The sequence below is a fragment of the Elephantulus edwardii genome, unplaced genomic scaffold (assembly GCF_000299155.1).
Source record: "Elephantulus edwardii isolate Elephantulus edwardi_28Jun2011 unplaced genomic scaffold, EleEdw1.0 scaffold00037, whole genome shotgun sequence".
Taxonomy (NCBI): Eukaryota; Metazoa; Chordata; class Mammalia; order Macroscelidea; family Macroscelididae; genus Elephantulus; species Elephantulus edwardii.
This window is the reverse complement of record NW_006399787.1, coordinates 18682605-18710268: the sequence shown is the minus strand read 5'-3', so window position 1 is coordinate 18710268 and position 27664 is coordinate 18682605. Positions and strand designations below refer to the sequence as shown.

The 27664-nt window shown below is 44.0% G+C and overlaps 1 protein-coding gene across 1 annotated transcript in view; it reads right to left on the bottom strand.

The window, feature by feature from the left end:
* Positions 1-19850: 19850 nt before the first annotated feature.
* Positions 19851-27664, bottom strand: part of DCAF5 (DDB1 and CUL4 associated factor 5) — a 166116-nt gene continuing 158302 nt past the window's right edge. The window contains 1 exon segment of the mRNA XM_006903692.1: positions 19851-21617. Coding sequence (XP_006903754.1) covers positions 19851-21617 — 1767 coding nt within the window.

Sequence of the window (27664 nt, the reverse complement as noted above, 5' to 3'; positions counted from 1 at the left end):
TTCAGACCAATAGATCTATATAACCTTTACTTTGTTTGTATAACCACACATACATACATTTTCCAGATGAGGAAGCCCCCTCTCAGAGTCTACATGACTCAGCCCAAGCAGCACAGCTAACAGGTGATAACTGCATCCCAGCACCGGCAAGCTGGACTGACTAGTTGCTATGGAGATGAGGTGAGACTTCGGAGGAGGGGTCCAGTGTGACTACTGGCTCCAGTGTGGCACTTGGAGCTCTTGGCTGGGTGGGAAGATTTGGGTCAGACTCTACTTCATGCTCTGGACTCCATCTTGTCCTAGAAACACAGTTACTCTTGAGAATCACAAGAGCTGACCAAAGGCCTCAGGCCTGAGGGCAGATGCTGTTCAAACAGAGGGAGAATCCTGGAGTCAGTGGATCTTTAGCTGAGGAGTAGCAGCCCTGAGCCTATCTCAGAGGACCTGTGAGCTCGCAGAGGTGACAGCATACCTAGTGTCATCAGAAACATCACACCTAGCACTGTCTGACACACAGTAGGTGCTCAATCACTGGTTGCTATTATTATAATAAAGATTTCACTTCCTTCTGTAGAAATTGAATTAGAAAGTGAATTTCCTTCTGGGCTGCAACCAGGAAAGCGCTCAAGGCTGAGCCTGTGGGAACCAGATGAAACTTGTTCCTAATGAGGGGTCTGTGGAAGCTCAACAAGTAGTTCTATCGAATTAGGAGGCCTAACACACACAAGGGAGCAGGTTTCTTCCTGAGCCTGAGCCCTTGCCATCCCTCGTCCCCTGGAAATCAGATTAGGAGGAGGGCAGGGCCAGGGAGGAAGCGGAGCTAACGTGATTACCAGCCTCAGCTTGTCCATCTCAGCCTGGCACAGGGCAGAGTAGAGGGGAAGGCGAAGGCAGAGCCTCTCCTGGGAAATCACAAGTTCAAATGGACAGGGTGAGCCCTTCCCTGCCTGGCCCGTGGGGCCTCATTTCTGCCAGTACCTCCCTGGGAGTAGTTATGCGATCTCTGTGCTGTTCTTACAGAGCGCCAACAACAGTGGCCCCTGTCCTCCCTCGGAAATCACCATTCTCATTTCTTTTATAGCTGTGATAGAGCCATCCTCCCTCCCTCAGGACTGCTGTTTGTTATCTATCAAAGTCTCTAGCCCATTTTTGATGCAAAAGCTGGCTGGAGCCAAGACTTCTGATATTTAGGCATGAATTTGCTACAAATTAGATGTCTGGGGTTTTTAAATTCATTCATTGTTGCACATTTTCTTCCTTTCTTCACCCTCCTTCCTGCCCCAGTCCACTTTGCAATGTATCTCTTGTTCCAGATTGTTGTCATACACATAATGCCTAGGCATATATACATTTCAGACTGTTCTTCCACTAATCTGTCCCCAGTGCAGTGTTCATTACCTATCCACTTTTCCCATTCTTCCCCAATCCCTTATGTCAGTTCTATTTCTTAACAGTGGTGTTGTGTAGTATATGTCCTTTTGTGACTGAGATATTTCACTCAACATGTCTTCCAGGCTCACCTACATTGTCTAATGTTTTAAATGTTCATTGTTTTTCAATGCTGCATAGTATTCCATTGTGTGAATGTACCATAATTTTCCTACCCATTCATTTGTTGATGGGCACTTGGGTTGCTTCCATCTCTTTGCTACTGTGAATAATGCAGCAATAAATATAGATGTGCCTACATCTGTTTGAATGGTGGTTCTGATTTCTTTATGGTATATTCCCAGTAGTGGAATTGCTGGGTCAAATGGCATTTCTATTTCTAAGTTTTGGGTTTTGTTTTTTTTTTAAACTTTTTTGTGTACCATCAAATCAGATCTGACTGGCAAAGGAGGAGATTGCCCCTCCTTCTCCAGTGGAGCATCTGGTGGATTTGAACCATGTACCTTCGGGATTGCAGTGCAGCTTCTTGCCACTAGGCTACAAGAGCCCTCTTCTAACTTTTTGAGAAAGCGCTAGACTACCTTCCATAGTGGTTGCACCATTTTACACTTTCACCAGTAGTGAATAAGGGTTCCAGTCTCTCTACAACCTTTCCAGTATTTGTTTTTTGCCTCCCTGTTGAAATTTGCTATTATTGTTGGGGTGAGATGATATCTCACAGATGTTTTGATTTGCATTTCTCTGATAGCTAAGGATTTTGAACATTTCTTCATGTATTTGTTTGCCATCTGCATGTCTTCTTTGGTGAAGTGTCTATTCATAAGCTGTGCCCATTTTGCAATGGGGTTGTTGACCTTTTTCTTGTTGAAGTGACAAACTAGATATTGAAGCTGGCGGGGGGAGGGAGGTCTTTGGCCCCAGCTTCTACTTCTGCATACAGTGGGTTGGGCTCAATGAAATGGAAGACCCCACAGTAGGCTCTCAGTTTATGTGCTCAGTGCCCATCTGTCCTCTCCCACCTTGAGATGGGTTGTGATTTTCCAGGGAGTCTCTGGTTCATCAAATACCATCAAACCAATGTCCCTTTGTCATCAGCCTCAAAAGTGTCATGGACATTTCCCTGGCTGTGACAGTCCAGACAGAGTTCCTTTTTGGTTTTTTTTTTCAGTTACTTTTCATTTTCCTAAAGTGACTTCAGGAAACTGTTCTTGCCTTGTTCACAAATGGGAACCAGGAAGTATATTGTCCTATTGATGATGGTGATGTCAGAACCTTGGAGGAGGTCAGGCTGAGATGCAGCAGAGAGGGTGAGGTGTGCAGAGCCCAGAGAACTTCAGAGGAAAAGCTAGTCCTCAGTCCTAGAACTTCTCAGGTATGTTTTCAGCTGATAAAGCATGATGAATGAGGAAGACCATAGGATCGGTGTCTTTGAATTGTGGTGTAGGCTAAGAATATTGAATACATCATGAACTACCCCAAAGCATAAACACATCTGTCTTAGAAACAGTGCAGTCAGAAAGTTCCTTAGACATAAGAATGTCAAGAGTTCATCTCACATACATTGGGTGTGTTCTTAGAAGAGGCTAGCCCTTGGAGAAAGACATGATGCTTGGTTGAGGAAAGAGTCAGTGAATGAAGGAAGCCTTTCCAGGGGGTGGATCGACACAGCCGCAGCAGCAATGGGCCCAAGTACAGCAGCCAATGTGAAGATGGTGCAGTGTCTGCCTGTCATACACACGCTTGCTCTGAGTTGGAGATGACTCAGTGGCACCTAACAACAACGGCATCAACTTCTTTCCCTGTTCAGTTTGAGCTGAATTTTTTTGTGTGGCTCACCACCACCAGCCTCCTAAGGGGCATACCTTTCTTTCAGTCTTAAAAGTGCTTGGATTCCTGGGTGAGAGGAATCCCATGTATGTGTATCCAACACAATGTACAGAAATAATCATATCAAAATGCAATGTGACTGGAGAAATGTGTGAAACATAATGTATATGAAAGAAACACAATGTATAAGAATTTGGTATACAAACCAATATGTTATTCTTTGTTATGTGGGGTCCAGTGTCTTCTACCCTATGTACAACAATCCTAAATCCTGCTCTATCCTGTGCCAATCTCACTGTCTCCAACACACCTACCCCTATAATCCCAGTCACTGATTCAATCCATCTCATTGAAGGTCTTCTCTCTTGCGCTGTCCCTTCGCCCTCCCAAGCATGGTGTCCTCTCCAAGGACTGGTTCCTCCTTGCAACATGTCCAAAGTATGTTAGATGGAGCTTCAGAATCCTTGTCTCCAAGGAGCAGTCTGTTCTCACCCTCTCTAGAATGAGCCTGTTTGTTCTCCTAGCAGTCCATGGTATATTCAATACTCTTCTCCAGTACCACAACTCAAAGGCACAAATTCTCCTTCTATCACCCCTGGTCACTGTCCAGTTTTCTGATGCAGAAAAAGTAATTGCAGTCTCAAGACTACATTGTTGCTGTTAGTACTTTGAAGAGGTCTCTGATAGCAGACTTTCCCAATGCAATTTGTCTTTTAATTTTGTGGCTGTTGGTACCAAAGGTATTGGTTATAGAGCCAAGCAAATTAAAGCTGTTAACAATCTCAATCTCTTCACCATCTATCATGATGCTGCCAACTGGCCCAGTGATGAGAATCTTTCTCTTCTTGATGTTGAGCTTCAATCCATATTGAAGGCTGTAGTTCTTGACCTTCTGCAGGAAGCACTCCAGGTCCTCCTCAGTTTCAGCAAGCAGGCTTGTGCCATCTTCATGACACAGATTTTTTATGAGTCTTCTTCCAATCCTGATGCCTCATTCCTCCTCACAGAGCTCAGCCTTCTGGATAATCTATTCTGTATATAGATTTTTAAAAAGTATGGAGATTGGACATATCTCTGGCATACATCCTTCCCAATTTTAAACCATGCCATGTTTCCTTGCTCTGTTCTCATGACTGTCTATTGGTCCAAGTATAAATTTTGCATAAGCAGAATCAAATGTTCTGGGATTCCCATTCTTCTCAGAGTTAGCCACAGTTTGTTGTGACCCACACAGTCAAATGTCTTTGCATAGTCAATGAAACACATTCCTCTGGTACTCTCTGCTTTCAGCCAAGATCCATCTAACATTAGCTACAATATCCCTAGTTTCACACCCTCTTCTAAACCCAGTCTGCACTTTAGGCAGTTTTCTGTTGATGGTGCTATTCGAGTCATTTTTGGATAATCTTCAGCAGAATCTTGCTTGCATATGATATCAATGATATTATTAGCTAATTTCTGCACTCTGTTGGGTCACTTTTCTTTGGAATGGGAACAAATATAGATTTCTTCCAGTCAGTTGGCCAGGTGTTTGTTCTCCAGATTTCTTAGCACAAATTAATGAGCACATCCAGGGCAGAAATATGTTGTTGAAATATGTCAATTGGTATGCCATCAACTCCTGGTGCCTTTGGTAAACATGGACTTGCTGATAGAAATTAAGCTGGAGATATATTGATAGAATTTTGCACAATCAATGACTTATTCATTGCAAATGTTTTATAAGAAACTTAAATTCAGGTTATACGCATGGCACTCATTGGATAGTATAAATTGGAATCAGATCGATTACATCTATGGAAAGAATCGCTGGAGAAGCTCAATATAAGTTGTGAAAACTAGGCCAGGTGCTGATTGTGGAACATTATTACCAACTACTCATCTGTAAATTCAAACTGAAGCTGAGGAAAATTAAGCCAAATCCACAGGAACCAAAATTTGACCTTGAGTCTATCCCACCTGAATTTCCAAACCATCTCAGGAACAGGTTTGAGGCCTTGAACACTAATGAGCGAAGACCAGATGAGCTGGGAGAGGATATAAAGAATATCATCTATGAAGAATGCAAAAGGTCATTACAAAGACAGAGGCGGAAAACCAAGATAGATGTCAGAAAAGACTCTCAGTATTGCACTAGAGTGCTGAGAAGCCAAAATAAAGGGAAAAAAATCAAGATATTAAGGAGCTGAACAGAAGACTTCAAAGGGCAGTGTGGGGAGACAAAATAAAGTATTATGATGAAATGTGCAAAGACCTGGACTCAGAAAATCAAAGGGGCCCAACTTACTTGGCATTTCTTAAATTGAAGAAACTGAAAAACAAATCCAAGCCTTGAGTTTCGATACTTACGGATGCTTTAGCCAGAATATTAAATGATCCAGGAAACATTAAAAGAAGATGCAAAGAGTATATAGAGTCATTGTACCAAAAGGAACTGGAAGACACAGAAGAGTTTTGTGAAACAACATATGAGCAAGAGCCTGTGATGATGAAGGAAGAAGTTCAAGCTGCTCTGAAGAAACAAACCAATATAAAAAAAAAAATTTAAAATTTTTTTAAAAAGTGCTTTGATTTCTGAATAGACATTGGCTTCTCTGTAATTTCAATCCGATGATTGTTGTCCAACTCTCCCTCCTATACATACCCACTCTGCTTCTGCAGGAGAGGATACCAGGAATCTGAAGATTCCTCTCACCTAGATCTGTAATCTAGGAAAGAATAGGGGGCTTTGCCCCTCCCCATTTATATTATGTTGTTGTTGTTGTGTATCATCGAGTCAGAACTAACCAATAGCTGACCCTCTGGTGGGTTTTCAGAGGCAGTTAATCACAGGGGAATAGATTGCCCATCCTTCTTCTGCGGAGCAGCTGGTGGCCTCGAACCACAGGCCTTCTTCCTGCTTGCAGGGCAGCTTCTTACCACTAGGCCACCAGAATTCCCTATATTTATATTATACAATATAAAAAATATATTTATGTATACGTCGTCATTGTTGTTGTTTACCATCAGATTGGAACTGACCCATAGCAAACCCTCTGGAGGATTTTCAGAGGCAATTAATAACACGGGAGGAGATTGCCCATCTTTCTCCTGTGGAGTGGCTGGTGTCCTCAAACTGCGTGCCTTCAGGATTGCAGCACAGCTTCTGGCCACTAGGCTACCAGTTGTTGTTGTTGTTAAGTGCTGTCGAGTCGCAGGCGACTCATAGTGACCCTATGAACGAAAGTCCTGGACACTTCCTGTATAACTTTCATCCTTTCTCCAGGTTCATAGGATTTTCAGAGGCAAGCTATTGTGGAAGTGGATGCCACTCCTGCTTCCATGCTTGTTTTAATTGGGAAGCTTCACCAAACACTGTCCACCATGGGTAATAGTATTAGGCTTCACAGCAACCACGAATTACCTCTGTACAGCAAGTGGACATACCAGGGTTACACTACCTAGAAGAATGTATAGATAGATAGGTAGATAGCAGTTAATACACAAAATCAAAGCCTGCTGTCAGGGACCTCTCCAGACTACTGAAGAATAATGATGTCAATCTGGAGACTAAGGTACTCCTGATACAGGCCATGGTCTTCACAATTACTTGCTATGCATCAGAGAGTTGGACAATGATAGAAAAGGAATTGATGCCTTTGAGCTGTGGTACTGGGGAAGAGTATTGACTGTACCATGAACTGTTAGGAGAACAAACAGGTTCATCCTGGAGAGGGTGAGACCAGTCTGCTCCTTGGAGGCAAGGATTCTGAAGCTTCGTCTGACATACTTTGGGCATGTTGCAAGGAGGGACCAGTCCTTGGAGAGGGATGTCATGCTTGGAACGATAGAGGTGCTGCACAGGAGAGGAAGACCCTCAATTAGATGGATTGACCCAGTGACTGTAGTAACGAGGGCACGTGTATCGGGCACAGGATAGAGCAGGGTTCAGAGCTGCTGTAGAGAATGTCGCTATGAGTCTCAGGCAACGTGACAGCACATAACAACAGCAATGCACAGAAAATGATACAAAGGATTGGAAGAGCAAGTTTCAGCAACTCGGTGCAATTTATGAGCCAGTTAAACAGCCTCTTTCCCCCAGGAGCTACCAGTTGAAGTTGCATTTCCTCACCTGCACCCAAGAAACCTGACTCAAATTCTTTTATCTTTCTTTTCTGGCATCAGATATCATGTTTGGCACATAGAAGCTCAACTATTATTTGCTGAATGTATAATTAAGATTATGACTTTACTTCCCATAATTAGGATCTTTATACCCATTTTTGAGGCCTCCCAGTCGGCTCTGGTGGCTTAGTGGCAAGGAAATGTGCTGCAATCCCAAATGCATGCGGTTTGAATCCACCAGCTGTTCCATGGTAAAAGGGCAGACAATCTCTCTCCCATGCAATTTCCTGTCTCTGTAAGCTGCTTGAGGCTAACTTGAAGGCACACAGCAACAACAGTACACTACACAACAGCACACAGGAAACATATCTGCTGAGCTGTTCCCAGAAAGATGGGAAAACCATGCCCTTTGGGTGACTTAGGCTCATTGAGATTCTTATCAAAGTAAAATTGCCCCACAGGCTCCCCGAGGCTTTACAGAGGCAGATGTCCATATCTTTTTCCTGGGGAGCAGTGGGTGGGTCTAAACTGCTGACCCTTCCGCTAGCAGCCAAGCACATAACCACTGAGCCACCAGCCAAGCAGCTCTATTGTGTAACACATGGCATTTCCACAAGTCAGAATGATTTTGCTTGATCAGATCAAACCAGTTCGACTAACTGAAGATTCTATGAATATTTCAGAGTGTCCGTTTTAAGGAGCAGCTTAGATTTTTTTGGGGAGACAGAGTCAGCAAACATCAATTGCTTATGATCTCCATGGTAAGTTCTAGATGCTTCCATATATATTATTTTATTGACTACCCAAAACTGCCCATGGCAATTTTATGCTAAAGGAATGGAGGCTCAGAGAACATGCATTTTAAAGTCACCCAGCAAATACCAGCAGAGCCAGGAAGTAAAGACGTGTCTTCTGACGCAGCTGATGGAGGTAAATAAAAGTCATAAGTAGTGGACAGGACTGAAGGGCCTGCCTGAGCATCCCTTCCAGATTCCGTTGTGAGAAATCCCTCAGTGGCAGCAGATGAGTGCGTCTGCAGTGAAGCTGTTTTCCTAGGAGTCAGCATTGAGTCAGTTCCCAGGGAGCCCTTAGCTGGGATTGAGTTCCTAAATTTGAAGCATGAGAGGCAAGACCATGGGTCCTGGGTTAAGATAGGTGAGCCTAGCCCAGTTCCCATGTGAAACCAGAAGCAGAAAGAGGAAGGACAACTCAGGGGAGCACCCTCTTCCTCCTTTCTCGGTTTGGGGAGTGTGTGTGTGCGCGTGCACGTGTGTGTGTTTAATCTTTGAGTTATAATTCACATACAAAAACCTCACCCATTTAAAGTGTGCATTTCCAATCTGGAGTGGAACAAGCATTACAAAGTGAAAGTGAGGGGAAAAAAATGTGTATGAATTCAATGAAGGAAAACCAATTCACTAAAATAAAAGCAGAAAAATAAAGTGTACAATTCAATAATTTTTTGTATATTTACAGAATTGCACAACAATTACCTTAATCTAAGTTTGCCATTGTTGTATCTGTCAAGTTAGACCCCGCCGACCCCCTGGCAAGTTTTCAGAGGCAGTAAATCGCATGGGAGGAGAGTAGAGAGGAGAGTCACCGCGGAGTAGAGGGTGGATTCAAACCACGTGCCTTTTGAGTGGCTGCATGGTTTCTCATCACTAAGCCACCCTTCGTACCCATTCTCTGCACCAAGGTCCTGTTGTTTTTAGGTACTTTGGAGTTGACTACAGCTCACAGTGACTCCCTGAATAACAGATCAAAACCTTGCCTTTACCCTCGGCTCTGGAAAATGCCAGTTCCTTTTTGTGTCCCTTGGCTAGCCTAGCCTGGACATCGTATAATGAGATCACATGCTATGTGGCCTTTGCTGCCTGACTTCTTTCACTTAGCATAATGTGTGCAAGGTTCATTCATGTTGTAGATGTGTAAGAACATCTACAACTATGTCATTCCTTAAATAAACGTCCATGTTATGGTGAAAGCACATATTTTCTGTCTATTCATCTCTGATGGGCATCTGATTGTCTCTACTCCTTAACTGTTGTGTCCCATCCAAGTGCTAACCAGGTCCGACCTTGCTTAGCTTCTGAGATCAGACAAAATTGGGCATGTTCAGGGCGGCATGACTGCACTCTCTACCTTAACTATTGTGAATTGTGCTTCTATCAACATTTGGGTGCCATTTTTTGTGTAGCCTCCTGAAGGACTGGAAAAATTTGCCTTTTTATTTCCTGTCACGTGGCTAGATTATTTGAATGTTGATGGACTTAAACATCAAGGTCTCACAAAGCCAGGGAAACCACTGTGCTCTGAACTTCTGTTCTAGTGGGTGCAAAGACCTTTGACTCTAGAGCAAAACATTTTCATGTTTTGTAAGTGGGGAGGGGACCATTCTGGAAGAGAATCGGGTCAATGCTTCAGGCTTCTTAAAACCTTCAAAACCTCTCTGCAGAGCACCAAGGACAGGGAAAAGTCATGTGGTTCACAGGAATGCTTACCCCTGCCTTCCTAATGTTCACACATCTTTAGAGGCAGAGGAACTGGAGACATTTCCTGGGCTGAGTTCCTACTTTTTTTTTTTAATTTTTTTTTATTTGTGTGTGTGTGTGTGTGTGTACACCGTCAAATCAGATCTGACTGGTACAGGAGGAGATTGTTCCTCCTTCTCCAGCAGAGCATCTGGTGGATTTGAACCGTGCACCTCTCGGATTGTAGTATACCTTCTTGCCACTAGGCCACCAGAGCTCGCCGAGTTCCTACATTTGAGGTTGGTTGATCGACTATCTCAGACCAACTTAAGCAGTCACATCACTTAGGGAATCTCCTGAAGAGCAGTGGTTTCCTTTCAAAGCACCCTTGACACGCTCATATCTTTCCTTTTTATCCCTACATGCAAGGGGCCCCTTTCACACCACAGAGAGGTCATCAAAACGCTTCCACCACGTTCCATTTGTAGGGAACATGAATCTCTTTGGCCTCATTTTGGTTTCCTAAGTTTGGATTTTCCGTAATTTGCTTAAGGTAAAGGACACATGTGACGACCTGACAGAGCAGAACTCGGAGTGAACTGAGCAGAGAGCCTGGACAGACCCCACAGGTCAATGAGGGGACCCAGTGGGCCGCTAGAGGAGATGTCTGGGTGGGTGAGATGCCCAGGGCTCCCTGGAGCTCCTTCTTCTCTGCAGCCTTGGGTTTCTGACTATGAAACTGTTGTTTTCTGTGGCTGGCTTGGTTCAGAAGTATTTAGGACAATGAGAGAACCCTGCATTTTAGTGTCAGGCTTCATTTCCAGAGCCATTTTTTTTTCCATAAAAGGGACTTGATGAGGAATAAGCCCTTTGGAGAAGTTACTGGGACCTTCTTCTGTTATTTGCCCCCAACACAGCAGCACCATGAGACCAGAGTTGAGCAAGTCACTGGCCTTGAACAGAGATGGCTATGACGATAATGTTGTTGTTGTTGTTATGTGCCATCAAGTTACCTGAAATACATAGCGACCCAATGTACAACAGCTTTGAACTCTGCTCTATCTTGAGCCAACCTCATCATCTCTCACACATCCACCCATGTTATCCCAGTCACTGAGTCAATCAATCTCATCCAGCGTCTTCCTTTCTTGCACTGTCCCTCCACCCTTTAAAGCATGACATCTCTCTCCAAGGACTGGTCCCTCCTTGCAACATGCCCAAAGCATGTGAGATGGAGCCTCAAAATCCTTGCCTCCCAGGAGCAGCCTTGTTTCACCCTCTCTATAGCCCTTGTCTGTTCACTTGCTGTACAGAGGTAACTTGTGGTTGCTGTGAAGCTGAACACTGTTACACCGATGTGTCATATGCGAGAATGATTAGCCATAGTGGACAGTGTTTAATGGAGCTCCCCAATTAAAACAAGCTTGGATGCAGGAGTGTCATCCACTTCCAAAATAGCTTGCCTCTGTAAACTTTATGAACCTTGAGAAAGGATGAAAGTTATACAACTGTCCAGGTCTTTCATTCATAGGGTCTCTGAGTCACCTATGACTCGATGGCAACTAACAACAACAACAGGATGAACTTGTTTCTTCTAGCAGTCCATGGTATAGTCAATACTCTTCTCCAGCACCACAGCTCAAAGCCATCAATTATCCATCATCCCTAGTCATTGTCTAGCTTTCTGATGCATAGCAAGTAATTACGAAGACCATGGCCTGGATCAGGTGCACCTTAGTCTCCAGACTAACATTGTTGCTCTTCAGTACTCTGGAGAGGTCTCTGACAGCAGACTTTCCCAATGCAATTTATCTTTTAGTTTCCTGGATACTTGTACCAAGAGTGTTGATTGTGGATCCAAGCAAGCTGAAGTTGTTAATAACCTCAATCTCTTCATAGCAGTCTTCAATTATCTAGTACATCAGTCCAGTGCCAGGTGCTTTATATAGACATATTCCAAGGTAAGCATCTACCCAAATTGGGCAGGCAGAAATTAAAGTCCAGAAGAGCGAAATGACTCGGTCCATGTCACAAAGCTGAGCCTTATCTTGCCTCTATGGATTTCATGACCCATCCTTTCTATTCCCCCAGATTGCCCTAGACTCCCAATTTCCAACCCACAAAGGCCCTGACCCCTCAGACTCACTAATTCTGCTATTAAAATAGAAGTAGGAGTCCTGCTAACTTCTCCAAATATATGACTTTGGTCTGCCCTCCTGATCTCCAGTGTACCAGCATCAGGATTGGTCCAGGCTACGCTTGCTTCTGTTCTGAGTCTTCATTTGCAGGCCCACTAACTTGAAACTCAAGGGATCAAGAGATAAAAACAGTGCCAACTGTTATCAGGCAGGGGGTCCAGCCCCTTTGACTGAGCCAGTCTCTGGGAAAAGATCAATCATTGATTGAACCTCACATAAGAGGGGGCAAGGGAGGAAATCAATGGATTAAATCCAGTTGCTGGCTCCAAACTCAGCTGACCTTGCAAGGGGGACTCCCAGAGCCATCTGGATTAGCAGGAATTCAAGCCTACTAGGTCCCACAGGTCTTTTTACAGAAGGAGAACTTAAAGGAGTTGGAGAATTTGGATGGGGGCCTGAACAGAGGGCAAATGCACCTTAGCATCAACTCTGGCTTCACACTCTGCCAGACTTGGAATGGGACTGAGCCTCTCCTGCCCGTTCCTCCTCCCATGGCTGGGCCCAAGACTGTCATGCTAACCAGCCTTCTCCCACTAAGACCATATAAACTTGGCCAGCTCCTGCTCATGGAATTCCACCCCAGACAGCTGCTTAAGGAACAAAGTGCTGGCATTTTTCTTGAACATAAAAGTTGAAAACTGGGGCTAATGATAGTTGGATATTAGCTGTAAGCTGCTTCTCACAACTAGCTTAGGGAAAAGATCTTCCCAGGGCTCCACCGCCAGAAGAGGACCATGATTTGAACCAGTTGTCTTGGGTGGATTCCATTTAAAATGTGTTCCTTCCTATTCCCCTCTTGATTGCTTACAGCTTGAAAGGCTTTTTTCCTCCCTGTGCCTTAGCCCTAGTGGCTTCAGCCACCTTCCTCCTCTGGCCTAAGTTTACCTTTTCCACTAGGTCGTCCGACAGGTTTATTGCTCTTCTCTGAAAGCCATTCATGGGACTTATTAACATCTGCTGAGCCCTGGAACCGGCAGCCTAGGAACAGAAGGGTCAGGCTTGCTAAGAGGTGCAGAGACCGGTGAGCCTGTGTGTGTGGTTCTGGTACCCAGGTTTATTTTTGGGGGTGGGGATAGTGCAAGCTTAGCTAACCCTGGTTTTTCTTTGCAAAAGCCTCTGTGCTCTTCATTCCCACACAACTCTCCACAGGAAATCCCTGGTGGTGGTGGTTTAAGTGGCCACTGTGGCCAGCAGGGCTCAGTTTGAAATCCCTTGCTTTGGCCTTACATTGCAATCAGAGCCCCAGTAAGAGCAAGGTTATCTCCATGGCTAGGACCCAAAAAGATATGGGAAGGAGACTTCAGAGGTTAGGCCCAGGCACTGAATGGCTTTGGCTTCTCCATCTCTTAAAAACGAGGCGGCTGAATTTGATGCCATAGTACCCAGCCCGCCCTTCAGTTGTGTGTCGAGTTGGAATTGACTCATAGTTGACCCCTCCTATGGGTTTTCAGAGGCTGTGAACAGATGGGAGAAGAGTGCTTATCTTACTTGCTTGGATTTGAAACCCTTTGGAGCTCAGTTCCACTAAGATGGCAATATGGTTCCCTACCACCAGGCCACCAGAGCTTCTGAAGTTGAAGGTCAAAATGCCTAGTTAGGCCTTGACCCTTCCATGCCCTCCCAGCCTCCTCTACCAATGCTCTGGTTTCTCTTTTGGGCACATGTTTTCTTTGAAAAATTTTCTCCAAGAATAATTCCATTGCCTCTCTTCTTCCAGCAATTCAAAGCGCTTCTCTCTCCCATTTTCCTGCCTGCTTTCGCCAAGTTCCACATGTGTGTCCCTGGAGTTCTACTCCAGATCTGTTCTGGGAGTTCTGTGGACCCAGACTGAACTCTGACCCTCTCTCTTCTTGGCTTTGTCAGAACACGAATGTCTTTCATGGTTTAGTGTCTTCTTGATTCAAGAACTAGAGTATCTCTCACACACACGAAAAACTGGGCACACGTTCCTTTGGCTTTAATGCAGACTTTCCATGGCTTGCCACTTTAATTTTCTAGGGCCAGCCTGCTGCCAGATCAAAGACATTCAGCTCTGAAGGCCAGAAAGAAGTTTACTGCCCCAGCTCTTGAGGTCTGGGTCATCTCCAGCACCACCATATTAAGACTATAGTTTAAGAAAGAAAACCTGCCACTCCCTCTCCAACCCCTGCAGGCCTGCAGCTGTAAGCAGGCTTGAGGCCTCTGTCAGCCAGGCCAGCCTCTCTGCCCATTATGTTTCAGCTCTTAGGCTGAGCTTTAGCCAGCTGGTTCTTCAAGATGGAAGTGGCATCCAAGGTGCCAAACTGTTTTAATTACCACTACTATACTGGATGGTACAGATTGATCTTGGCAGAAAGCAGAGAACCAGAGCAATGTCTGTAGTTCATTGACTATGCAAAGGCATTTGACTGTGTGGATCACAAATAATTGTGGCTAACCTTGAGGAAAATGGAAATTCAAGAACACTTCAATGTGCTCATGCAAAAACCTATACTTGAACCAGAAATCAGTCCGCAGAATAGAGGGAGGAAGCACTGCATGGTTCAAAATCAGGAAAGGAGTGTGTCAGGGGTGCATCTGTTTCTATACCTTTTCAATATATGTAGGGCATGCCATTCGGGAGGCTGTGATTTATGAGGAATGTGGCATCAAGATTGGAGGAAGATTCCTCAACAACCTATGTTATGCAAATTACACAACTCTGCTCGCTGAGGAGGACCTGAAGCACTTGCTGCAGAAGGTCAAGGACTGTAGTCTTCAATATGGATTGAAGCTCAACGTCACGAAGACAAAGATTTTTATCTTTTTTTTAATACTAGTTTACAAAATTCGAATACATTTGTAAATAAACTAGTATAATAATAAAGAAATTTTTAAAAGGACAAAGATTCTCACCACTGGGCTGATTGGCAGCACTACGATAGATGGAGACTGAAGTTGTTAACAGCTTATTTGGCTCCAAAAACAACACTCCTGGCACCAACAGTTAGGAAATCAAGAAAAATTGTACTGGGAAAATCTGCTGCCAGGGACATCTCCAGGGCACTGATGTCAGTTTTGACTAAGGTGCACCTGATTGAGGCCATGGTCTTCGCAATTACTTGCTATGCCATCAGAGAGCTGGACAATGACTAAGGATGAAAGAAGTGATGCCTTTGATTTGTGTTGGATAAAAGTCTTGAACATACCATGGACTGCCAAAAAAACAAACAGGTCTGTCTTGGAGAGGCTGAAACCAAGCTACTCCATGGAGGCTAGGTTTTGAAGCTCTGACCAGTCCTTGGAGGAGGACATCTTACTTGGAAGGGTGGAGAGACAGAACAGGAAAGGAAGACCCTGGATGAAAAGGATTGATACAATGACTGGGGCCATGGGGGTAGGTGTGTCAGAGTCAGTGAGACTGGTTCAGGACAGGGTAGGCTTCAGAGCTGTTGTACATAGGGTCGCTATGAGCCACAGGTGACTCAAGAGCAAACAACGCCAACCAATAAATTATTGGAAAATAATAATGATCAAGTGTTTTAGAGGCCACTTCTATGCCATGATGGTTGTTAGTCCAATGGATCTGGAAAACTAAGGAAACCATTCCTTCCACCAGAGTCATCCTAATCCCCCTCTCCCAAAATGTTTTCCCTTCCATTTTCCCCAAGACCCTGACCAGCCGCTTAGGACTCTGGGTTGACAGCTGTGTAACTTTTTTGTTGTCTCTGTTAAGTTTTGGTGGAGAAACTGCCTTTGTGGATACCTTGGCCAAACCTGCAAGTAAGCCAGTGCTCTATCTTTCTGCTGGGATATTTCACGAGCTCATGAGCTCTGGACCTTATGAAAGCAGTAACATCTAACATCCATATATCCCATTTCCTTACAATGTGTCTGTTCTGTAGATAAGTACTGTAAAACCATTTTGCACAGTTCAAGTAAAACCCGTTGAGAATTGGAGTTCCTCCTGCTCATCCCTAGCCATGGTGGTGCTTCTGGGCCCAGTGAAGCTTATCTTTGTTTCAATTCAAAATTGCCTTCTGATGCCCCACGCAATTTCAAGAAGCATCTTACCACCTTCTACTAATAAGGAAAGGCAATCAGGGTAAAGATGGTTCACATTTCCCTTTCAAAGATACTTCTCTACTGCACGTGGGAAGCACTGCTCTTTTAAGAAATTAAAAATTACTTCCAAACCACCTGAATTCCTGTTTTGTTTTAATTCCAGCCTGAGTGCTTAAGGGCAAGCAGGTACTCATACTAGAATATCCCACCAGAGAACCACACAGCCTGCACAAAGCCATTATCTTGCTCTGGCCGGCAACTCTGGGAACCACTGAGCCTTACTTCAATGTGCCGTTTCAAGCCAGGCTCAGCGCCCTATTTAGTTCATAAGGGAGGACAGCCTTCCTTTGCAAGTGTCTGCTTCCTGACAAACCTCTTGGCTGGCAAGAATTTTCCAGTCAACCGTAAAGAGGCAGCTTTATAGATTGCACATATAAATTGGGCTTTCATTTCCTATAGGGGAAAAATGTTTAATGCATGCCTGAGATAGGGCAAGGAAAGCAATCTGAGACTTGGGAACATCAGAAAATCATTTCTTTGGGGGCTGTTTGTAATACCACTTGTCTGCATTGCTTCCTTGGTTCCAATTAATAAAAATATTAATTCCAGGACTTCATTATGCTGAGTCCTTCTGCTAAGCCTGCTGCTGAAGGAAAGCAAGTCAGTATTGCCTCCTTTACCACCTTTTGCTGTTCAGATGTAATCTCTGTTCCAGTAAAATTGACTATTGCACTCATACAATGCCATAGATGCAAAGTACCAGAAACTAGAAGTTTTCCTTCTAGTCTTCAAGCAGCTTTGAATCTAGTTTCCAGAAGGTTAAAGCTATCCGTGGCCCCCACCCACCTGGCCAGTAATTTGAACAGGCAACAATTAAAACAGAAAAGGAGGAGAGGGAGTCTAAGTAACCAAGTCTTCCCTGGAAGAGAAGAGAAAAACGTGAGAAGTGAGTAATAGGTTTATTTGCATACACACAAGGGAAGAATTACCGGTTGCTGGGTGGTAAGAGGCAGGGCTAGAGAGGAAGTAAGGCTTTCAGCAGAGAAAGGCACCTTAAAGTACAAACAAGCCTCTCAGCTTAACAGATCAAATACAGTGGCAATCTTCGGTTGTCCCCAGGCCCATTTACCTGCTGTCCTAGAGACACAGGAAATGAATGACTTAACCAGCTGGAAAATCAAATGGACAGGTTTTTACCTATCTGATCAGTCACTGAAAACATTACCTATAGGATGCAGAGAAAATGTCAAGTAGTTCTTAATGTGTCTCTCAAGCTGGGGCCTCAGTTCTACAAAGACTCTGGAAGTGGTGCCTGCCGGGTTTCAAGGAGCACAGTCACAGGCAGAGAGATCTGAAGAGGTGAGTGGGGTGGTCAGGAAGGCAAGCATTTCTCAGCCTGCTACTGTGGGGTGTTTTATGGGAGTTATTCCCCATATAAACTCCCAGCAAGTTGAACCTGGGAACGAGGAAGTCTCTCTCAAGGATGGAAGGGCATTCTTGCTAAAGTGGTCTTAGATTCTGAAGGTAACCAGAATGAATGCTGAGTCCTTTGGAAATCCAAATGAGATGAAGGCTTTTAATGAGAAAAGGCCAAAGTCTACATCTGGGAACTGTAATTACAAAGTAAATGCCCAAGAGAACTTTAACCTACTTTTTCTTCAGGAAGGTCTCAGAGATTGTCATTAGAGGAGTCAGAAGAGGTGGCCTACTGAGTAGATAAACAACTGGATATGCTGAGTGGGAAGGGGAAGAGAAACACACACTAAGTGACTGGTTTTGGGTGGTTGTTTTTTTTTTGTATATAAAGGATTAAAAAAATTCCAATTTAATAAATTTTGGAAAAGCAAATGTAAAATGACTCAGGCTTATAAAACCAGAATTTACAATTATCTGTGAATAGTTAAAGACAAATCATAGAACCATTTTGATTACAAATCCAAAGTAATTCTAATGATGGTTACAGAATCTCTTTCCCACTCCCCCAGTAAGATTCCAGCTGTTGAATTGTACGCTTCCTCACTGTTACTCACACTGCTGCTAGAAAGCATCTTCTTCCAAGACTATTTTCACATTCAAGTTGCATCACACATACCAGGCACATCTTTCCTTGCGCAAAAGCTTAGCAGGATGATACCTCTTTTTGCCTTAGACCAATAGCCTTGTATAAACAATCCCTCCTCAGTGCCTGCATTCATCCAAGCCTTCCTCCTCCGCGGGTTATCTCTTGATCCCAATCTCAGGGGCTCACACACTCGTCTTAAAGGAGCGCTGGGTCAATGAGGCCACCACACTGGGCACCCTGAGGTCAACCCTAAGTCACTTGGCTGGGCTACTAGTCGTCTAGCACCTCTGCACACAAGAAAGCTATACTGCTCTTTTCCCTCTACATTTCTCATCAATATTGTCCTGTCTTTTCGAATAAGCTAAATGGTCATTCTTCCTGTCACGCATAGCTCTTCACTGCTACGCGGGTGACTGTAACCACTGTTGTAAATCTCTTCATCGGCTACCCCTCAATCATCTACCTCAGTGCAAGTGAGTCTTTTCTGGAAACTCTGGGTTTAAAACCAGTAACTCCTTTTCCATCTCTTGTGCCTACGAGCAGACCTACTCATTAAGATGACTGTGAGCTGCCTACTGCTCGGAAAGTTCTAGTCAGAACCCCACAGCCTCCACTGATGGACGGCAAGCCTGAGGAGGGGGACAGCTCCACCAGCACTGCTGGACCAGTGGCTCTGGGCTGAATTAAATGCGTCCAGAACCACACTCTCCTCTTCACTACTCTCCATTAGCACACCTATAAATAAATGTCCACTTAGCTCAACACACAAAAAGCTCTTGTGAGAGCCCTCTTCTCCTTCTGTCCCTATGCCTACATTCACCACATGGGGCCAACAGCACCAATTTTGAGTGCCTTTGAGGACCAGTATCAAAGTGGATGAAGTGTGTTACCCACAACTTGCCACACAGAGTTTGTGTCCTCTATATCGTATGTATTGCCGCATTATTCAATTTGCATTAATCAGTTGTGAGAGCTATCAGGTTATCTATGTTCGTCTTGAATTTGATCTTAAGGGCTCATATCTCATTAGTATTAATAACTCTCCACATTTAAGCAGTAGGTCCACATTAAGTGCTCAACAAAGTGCTACTTAGAGAAAGCAGGGAGTTTCTTTGGGAACTCAAGGATGCTTTTTCCTCTCAGGCACAACCCAAGGACTGCAAGCTTGTTTCCATTGTCTTCTCTATTTCTCCAGCGTAAACCCACAATTCAATGACAGCAGAACCTAATTTAACAGGCACTCAACATTCATTAAGAGCAGAATACCGATGGCATGTAAACAAGGGGAGATGGCAAAAAACCACAACCTTAAGTCCAATCTGATGGAGAACTAAAAAAACCCAAAAGAATAAAACAACAACAACAAAAAAACCCACAAAAACTTATTTGGAGACAGCTGGGCAAGGAGGCTGGACTCATGCGTGCCAGGGCACACACACACAAGGACAAGTCAAACGTCTCAAAAAATGATTTACTTGAACAGAACCTTGTACATATACACTATGCTCAAGTCTCACTAGTGGAGTCACTTGGATTTCATCCCCCTTTCTTAACACAGCATAAACCAAGTCAATTAAACATCCAGGTCCATTGTTGGACAGAAGTGAGCAGCAGCAGACACCAAATGTCAGGCCCTGTGTTATGTGCCTTTAATACTTTCCCTCCCCCTTTCCTCTGTATTCACTAAACAAGATTTTTTTTTCTCTTTTCTCTCTTTTTGTAAAGCTACTTTCCGTAGCCTTCCCCACCACCCATCCCTTCCCTCTGTCATTATCATGTCTTTAATTTCTTCTCTGAGGAAGAATTCTCTGGATCTCCATCCTCCAATTCTACTCGGTGCCTTTTGAGGCCACTGAGACCAAGAGCACCCCTGCCGCTGTCTGTGGCTGGAGGATCAGCTGGGTCCTCTCCTGTTCCAGCACTGGGGGTCTCAAAGACCGTTTCAGACCCACAACAATCTCTGTGTAGGAGTGTCCCTGCCAGGGGCAAGTTATCATGATCAGGGTCCAAATGTCCTGGAGAAGAATAAGCCACTGTCTCAGGTTCCCCAAAGTTCTGCCCATTGTTGTGGGGGTGAGAGGGACGAGGGTGTAAGTGTCCATTGTTATGAGTGGCACAGATGGTTTCGAGGCTCCTCTCCTCACTGTCATCAGACTGGGTCCTGGGACAGGTGCCAGACCCACTGTTTAGAGTGGAGCCAGTTGCCTTTGGGGTAGAAGGAGAAGGTGGCTCCTCAGCCCGGCTGTTCAGGGCCTTGCTCAAGGCTTTTCCGTTGAGCTTCTTGGTTTCAAAAGTGTGTTCTATAGAGCCACTGCTGTTGGTGTCCTGAGAAGTGCCCTCTGGCACCTCTGTCCAAATGTGACTGCTGTGCTCTTGGCCTGGGCCATTGCTGGGGTTTCTAGAAGTCCCTTCTTTAAAAGCATCTTTACTGTGGCCTTCAGGAGGCAGGTCCTGGTTTCTCTGGGCTGCAGCTGTGTTTAGACAAACCTCCTTACTGGAAGAGGGGATTGAGTTGTCCTTGCAGCTAGTTCCTGCTCTCCCATCATCTGCCTCCCCAGTCACCAGGGAGGTCTCGCCATCTTTGTTATTTGAGTAGGAGTTGTAAGAGTAGCGAAGCCACTTATAAGCTTTATAAATCTTCCGCTCAACTGATTCTATGTCTGAGGTTGGTGAAGCCCGACTTGGCTGAATCTCCAAGGTAGAAGCACTCCGCTCAGGGGAGGAGGCAGGGGAAGACGAGAGGTCATCTACCTTGATCTGGGGGTAATCGTAGTTGTCTTCGCCAATATAGGTGTTGGTGGGCTTGCTCAGAGCACTAGGTCTCTCCTCGCGGGGTGTCTTCTGTCGACGCCTCATGGCATTCCGCTGTCGGGTAGAGGCTCGACGTTCATTCAGCTCCTCCTCATCCTCGGAGCTACTAGAGCTGCTGGAGCTGCTAGACTCTTCTTCAGGGCTAGGTGACCGTGGTCGGGGGAAGAGATCTGTGTCCAGTTCAACCTCACAGGTGTTCTCTTCGGAGTCAGACTCGTTGGAAAGGGCCAGGAGGCGCTTGTCCTGGTAGCGCCGGAGAGCGGACAAGCGCTGCTGGCGAGAAGCGGCATCCTCACACGTAGGTGGTGGTGGAGTTGATGCTACTGCATTTGAGGTGGTGACTCGAAGGGGCCCCAGGTGGAAGGCATTGTCAGCAGACTCGTCCACTGTGGGGGGCGGGGAGCGGGGCAGTGAAGCTGAAGACTCTGAGTGTGTATAGCCCTAGCGCTCGCTGACCCCGGTGTGCAGCTGGAGGATAGTGCTCTCACTGAGGTCACTGTCTGAATCGGAGCTCCAGCCCTCAATCTCTCGGCGCACTAGGGAGTCGAAGAAGGCCATCATCCGGGGATCCTCCTGGACTGACTGGTTGGCGTAGTCATGCGATAGGCCACTGCCACTGTTCAGCACAAGGCTAATATATTCTTCATGGGTATAGAGGCAGCGAGAATCATCTTCAATCCTGCCATCAAGGTCTCCAGTACATCCTGGCTGCTTGTATGGGCTCCAAATCTACATAGAAAAAACAAAAACAAAACAAACAACAACCAAAAGCAAACAGAAATGGATTGGAAAGTCTTATAAAGTTGGTAGCAATACAGCCCATCAACAAAGAACTTCCCCATACTTGCTGACCAACTTTAACACAGGAGTTTGAACAGATGCAAACAGTTTGATCATGGTTGATACAGTAATACTGGAAAAGAACTGAATTTTAAAATTTGGGTGAAGCACAGCAATAACTAGAACAACAAAAATGATTAAGTCAAAGCTCTGGAATGGAAGCCTCAGATTACTGCCAAAACTGTGGACAGTAACCTACATTCAAAGCTGAACAGTTGACTGCCATCTTTGACTGGGACACCACTGTTTCTAACTCTGCCTGTTAGAGGTTTGGTTGCTATGCAACACGCATGCTGCCCTTGTTTTCCAAGAGAAAGGCTGTTTCTAGGAGGCATCAATAGTCATTTTCCCCATTATGGTTATCATTCTGCAACACACATACTCATATTTTACAAATTTGGGTTTTTTTCTGGTTTTGCTTCTGTTGGCCATAACTGAACCTCAGAGAATCAGTTCAAAGCCCCGCTTTTAAAATATCCTGGATTATGTGGGCTATACATGAAAATTGAGGTATCTAGACAAAATGTGGGGAAATGCAAACTTCAGGGCATAGCATTAGTCAAATGTCAGGGGATCTAACTAAATTGTGTCTCTAGGCCCCGAAGAGCAGCCACACATCATATCCTCCCAATTTCCCTCTCTTTCAGTTTCCTCTATTTGTAGCTTGGGAATTGTAACACAGGCATACTTCAGAGATACTGCTGGTTCAGTTCTAAACCACCACAATAAAGACAGTATCACAGGAAGTACACACACACACACACACACACACATATTTTTTTGAATTCCTATAAAATTTATGTTTACATTTTACTTTTGTCTATTAAGTGTGCAATAGCATTATGGAAAAGTAAAATATTGCAAGCATTTCCAATATGAAGTCAGCCTCTGCTGTTGGTAAATTGGTGCCAAGGACTTGCTGGCACAAACCTTCAATTTGTAAAAAACACTACAATATCAGTAAAATGAGGTATGCCTGTACTCCCCTATACAATCTCACAGGATTTAGGATAACTTCAAGATTGGTCAATGTGTTCAAAACTCTTAGCAGACGGAAGCTGTGCACAGAGAGATGCCTCTTTTCTAGAGGGAAACAGACCCAGCAGTCAGTCCTCGCTAACAGTTAATATTTCAGCTTATAGCTCCACTTCTCCCCAAATGCGACATTTCTATTTTTAACCAATGGGAGTTGCTTACTGGAGCTTGATAAGAATAGCCAACTGCCTACACTGCATTTCCCTCTTGGATGTGCAGTCACCAGTTACCCAGGAAACTGGATTCTCTGAACTAGGGGGGAACTGCTGGCTAACTCCTCAACTCTTCTGTTAGCTGCAGCTGAATAGGTAGGACACTCTCCCTCAGGTAGAGGTGATTGCAGCACCATTCCTTACCACTCTTCCACTCTTCATAAAATCAAAAAGTGGCAAAACTAGGTTTCAAACTCAATTTGTCTGGATACAAAGACCCAGCTTTTAGCCAACTGCACTACATTATAGAGACATTTCCCCTCCCCTTTCTGGAGTAACCTCAAAACGGTATTATTTGAATTAAACAGAAGTGCTTCAAATTCCAGCACAAACTTTCATCCAATTACCAAATTTAACTTTTAAAATTCTATTGTTACTATGAGTCTAACACTACAAACTTGTACACAAAACACAGTTGCAGCGTGAGGGTATCAGAGCAACCAAACCCAGGGCTTTTGAGCAGATTCTGACTGACGGCCACTCTCCATCAGGTTTCTGAGTCTGTACATCTTTGCGGAAAAGACTGTCTCACCTTTCTCCCACAGGGCCGCTGTGGCTTTGAACTGCCAATCTTTTTGTTAGCAGTGCAACACACAATATATTAAACCACCAGGGGTCCTTGTAGTAAGGGAAAAAGAGATCAAAAAACACATTACAAGCTATGTATGTTTTGCAAAAATAAAATTCAATGTAGGTGAGCTGCCACTGTAAATGAAAATTATTAACTACACCTGATCATAAGACTGGTCCATGGAGGAGCACAGAAAAACTCGGTTACATTAGCCTGTAGCCATGGCAACTCAGATGAAATTCCAGGCAACTTTTGTGTCTGACAGGCTGGTGTCTATCTTTAGTTGGCACTCAACAAAGAAAACAGTGGCCCCTCATTCCCCATGATCCATCAAAATAATAGCTCTGTTTCCCCAAAGCTCTCCAAGGGCAAGTTTCCCTCCTCGCAAGAACTCTGCTGAGGCCTGTCCACAGGCTAGCTCCCCAATCCCAGATGGGCTTTCTGTGGACACTCCTTGGGAGCCTACGTCTCACTGGACGATCACCAGTTCTAGAGGTAGATTAGCTTCTCTCATCACTATTTAATTCCAAACTCCTTAACTGTTCACAACTACCCTACCCAGGTGTTCATCCCTTTCTACCTTTATCATCTCACTCAGTGAAGGTTTTTTTTTTTTTTTGTTTTCCCCTCCTCAGTGAAGTTTTAAGACAATGCACACTTCAGTGTGCATCACCAAAGCATCTTAACTACCATGCTGGTTTCTGAGTCCCACTCTTTGAGATTCTGATTTGTAAGTCATGGGTAGGTTATTTTTAACAAGCGTCCGAGGGTGGGGTAAGTAAGCTGGTGTTCAGAAGCCAAAGCTAAAATCCCCATTGTCATCCACTCTGACTCACAGTGACCCTACAGGACAGAGAACTTCCCTGTAAGGTTTTCTAGCCTGTGATCTCCATCAGAGTAGAACATTAGGGCTCTTTTCCAGAGAAGTTCAAACTGCTGACCTTTCTGTCAGTAGCTAAATACTTAATCTTGTGCCACTAGGGTCCCTTAAGACCATTAAAACCCCTATTGGACAAAGTATAACTGAACTTGATGGTTTCCAAGGCTGTAATCCTTAAGGAAGCCGACTGGATTCTTCTGGAGAACAGCTAGTGGGTTTGAACTGCCCACCTGTCGGTTAGCAGGCAAGGGCTTAACCAACAGGACACCGCCAGGGTACAGTTAACATGAAACAAATAATGGGAAAGAAAGGATTTGTCTGAAGAGACTCTCAAATCCTTTGAGATTCAATTTTGGGAAATACTTATGTCTTCATAATAAGGAGGCAAATAATAGAAGTGAGAGAACCTAACTCACTTTCATAATGCAGAAGTTCTGAACCTATAACTTCCAGCTTTAAGCTCAAGCTGGAAGTAACTATCTCTGAAACAGATTTCTGAGGGAATAAAGAGTTCAGTGACTTAGAAAGAAAGTAAAAAAGTCCAAAAGGGCAAAGCTCTCAGAATGCTTTCTGGGTCTTCTTAATTTTCAACCAACTCTCTTACCTTCTCAGTTTAAAAATGGCTATTTTTTATGAATCATATTTCCTAATATTTTGATTAATCTATTTGTATTTCATAGACACTCGGAATTTACGTGCATAAACTGCAAAAAACCCTGTAAAACAAACTGCAAAACAATATCAACATTGAGATGCTGGTACAAATATTCAGTCAGTCAGTTTTGAGGCTTTAATAATCTATTACTACCCAGCCATCAATTTTTCATTTCAGAAGTGAAAATCAGAACTCTGAATGTCAGCTTTTGTTTGGGCTCTGGAATGTATTAAGCTGAGGTAGACTGTTCATTCCTGAAGTATGAAGTAATGGAACAAAACACGTGATCAGGAAGCAGGAGACTTGATAAGTTCCCACTCAACTCACAGCTAGCTAGTGACTGGGTGAAGCTCCCTCATTTAAAAAGTGAATAAATGAAACACAATGAAAATAGGGGAAAAAAAAATAAAGAGAAAAAAAGTATATTACCCAATCTCATCCAATCCTAAAATTCAGAGCAAACCAAAACCTCCAATCAAGAGAGCAAATCTTTTCTTCTTAAGGACTTGTCATTCAGGGATGTGGGAGCAAGTAATCTAAGGAAGAAACCCAGAGCTCAAAGAATCCCCACACCCTAAGTAACTGACTTCACCCTTTCAACCTTCCATTTCTCACCTTCAGGGAAAAGAATGATTAAATGACCTAACCTATACCAAAACATCAAGAAACAAGGGTTTCCCCCTTTTTCATTTAGCAGCTGATTGCTACAACCAGAAAGCTTCAGACTTAAATCCTCTGACTCCCTAAAATACTGAGTCCTACATGGAAAGTCAACAATTCAGAATTAAGGCTACGGAAAAACAAAACGCTGTTAAATTTAAATGTGGCTAGTTAAGTCTCCTGATGGGGCATGGTTCATAAAAAGAAAAGACAAGAAACTCTTTTCCAAGTCCAGAGAAAAGTTTAGCTTTAGAGGCTTCTGAGGAAAATTTGTATTCAAACATCATTAAAATGGAAAGCAATTATGTAACATATGTTCTGATCTACATAAGTGACCATCACATGCAGTATGTAGCAAATCTATACTCTCTTCTCACCTTTTGCTACTGCATTGAATTTAGAAACTTGTTCATCTACTGTGAAAATATACAAGATAAGGACCTACTCTGCTATCTGCTGGCCCTCTACACTCTCTAATTCATTTCTAAGACCCTGTAGACCTATCTCTAGGCAAACCTTCCAGCCTTATCTCCTTTTACATGATCATTTCTTGACTAAGTTCTAACTCTCCTACTTTGGAGCCCTTGTTCATAATCTCAATGCATGACACAAGTAGCTGATCACTAAACACTTCTTAATGCAATGAAATAAATAAAGGAGTGGCTTTTCCTTGGAGAGGGACATGATGCTGGGAAGAGTAGAGGGATGGCGAAGGAGAGGAAGACCCTCAACTGCATGGACTGACACAGTGACTGCTGCAATCGGTTCTAGAGCGTTAGACAATGTGAGAATGGTGCAGGACAGGAAAGGGTTCAGATCTGCTAATTATAGGGTATGTCTGAGCTATACTCAATTTGACAGCGCATAACAACCACTGCCTTCTGCTTGGAATATCCTTCCTATCTTCCTTGTTCCTTCTGAAGTCTTACTTATTATTAAAATCTAGCTCAAATATTATCTACATAGAGATTATTCCAGATAGGAACAAATCTCTCCTCTAACCTCCAAGCACTTTGTTACTATCTCTTATGTATCTTCTTTATTCTCTCTCTTTACGGGATCTTCGTTACTTTTATTCATAAGGCCCAGCACAAATGGAACTCAGTAGGTATATATCACAATTATGTGAAGCATAAATTATTACTTATCTGTGAGAGAAAAAAATGCCAGTATTTGTCTCATCTTTTTCTCCTCTTCATCTGATAAAGTACAAAAAGTGCCCCCTCTTTTGCGCAGTGTGAGCCTTCAGAGGGACAGAAGGCTGTTAGAAGTGAGAAGAGGCTAGCTCTGACCACCGGCACACATGCTCCTCCTCTGGACTGGAACAAAGGTGGCAGTAATGAACAAGGCCAGGGAAAAGGGGGAGTGAAGAGATATCAAAAAAGAGGTCTCAGGCTGGACGTCACTCTTTAAATCTCTTGTTGCTATTCTCATTGGGTAGGAGTAGCCTCTTAGCCGACCCTCCAATGGAGTTTTAGAGGCTGTAAACTGCATGGGAAGAGACTGCCCATATTTCTCCTCAAGAGTGGTTGGTGGATTTGAACTGCATGCTTTTGGTCTGGTAGCACAACTCCTTGCTACCAGGCTACCAGAGCTCCCTACTGAATCCCTCAGAAAAAATAAAAAGGTAAGTGGTATTTACTAAAAGAATCAGAAATTCTTGGACACAAGTAACTCAAATGGCACCCCTGAGTGCCAAAGGCTTTTTAGCCTCCTTACTTTACAGCTGGGAAAGAGATATAAATGCTGCTTATGAGACTCAACGGCCTTTCTGGATGATGTATGAGCAGATAAAGGCAGTAATTCTAATAGATATCCAAGGCTAGGATTTCACACAGCCTCATCCTTCTCCTTCGTATAATGTTTTAAGTTCATGCCAATCCCAACCAGAGGGCACCTAAGAGCAAGACTGAGAACAGCAGT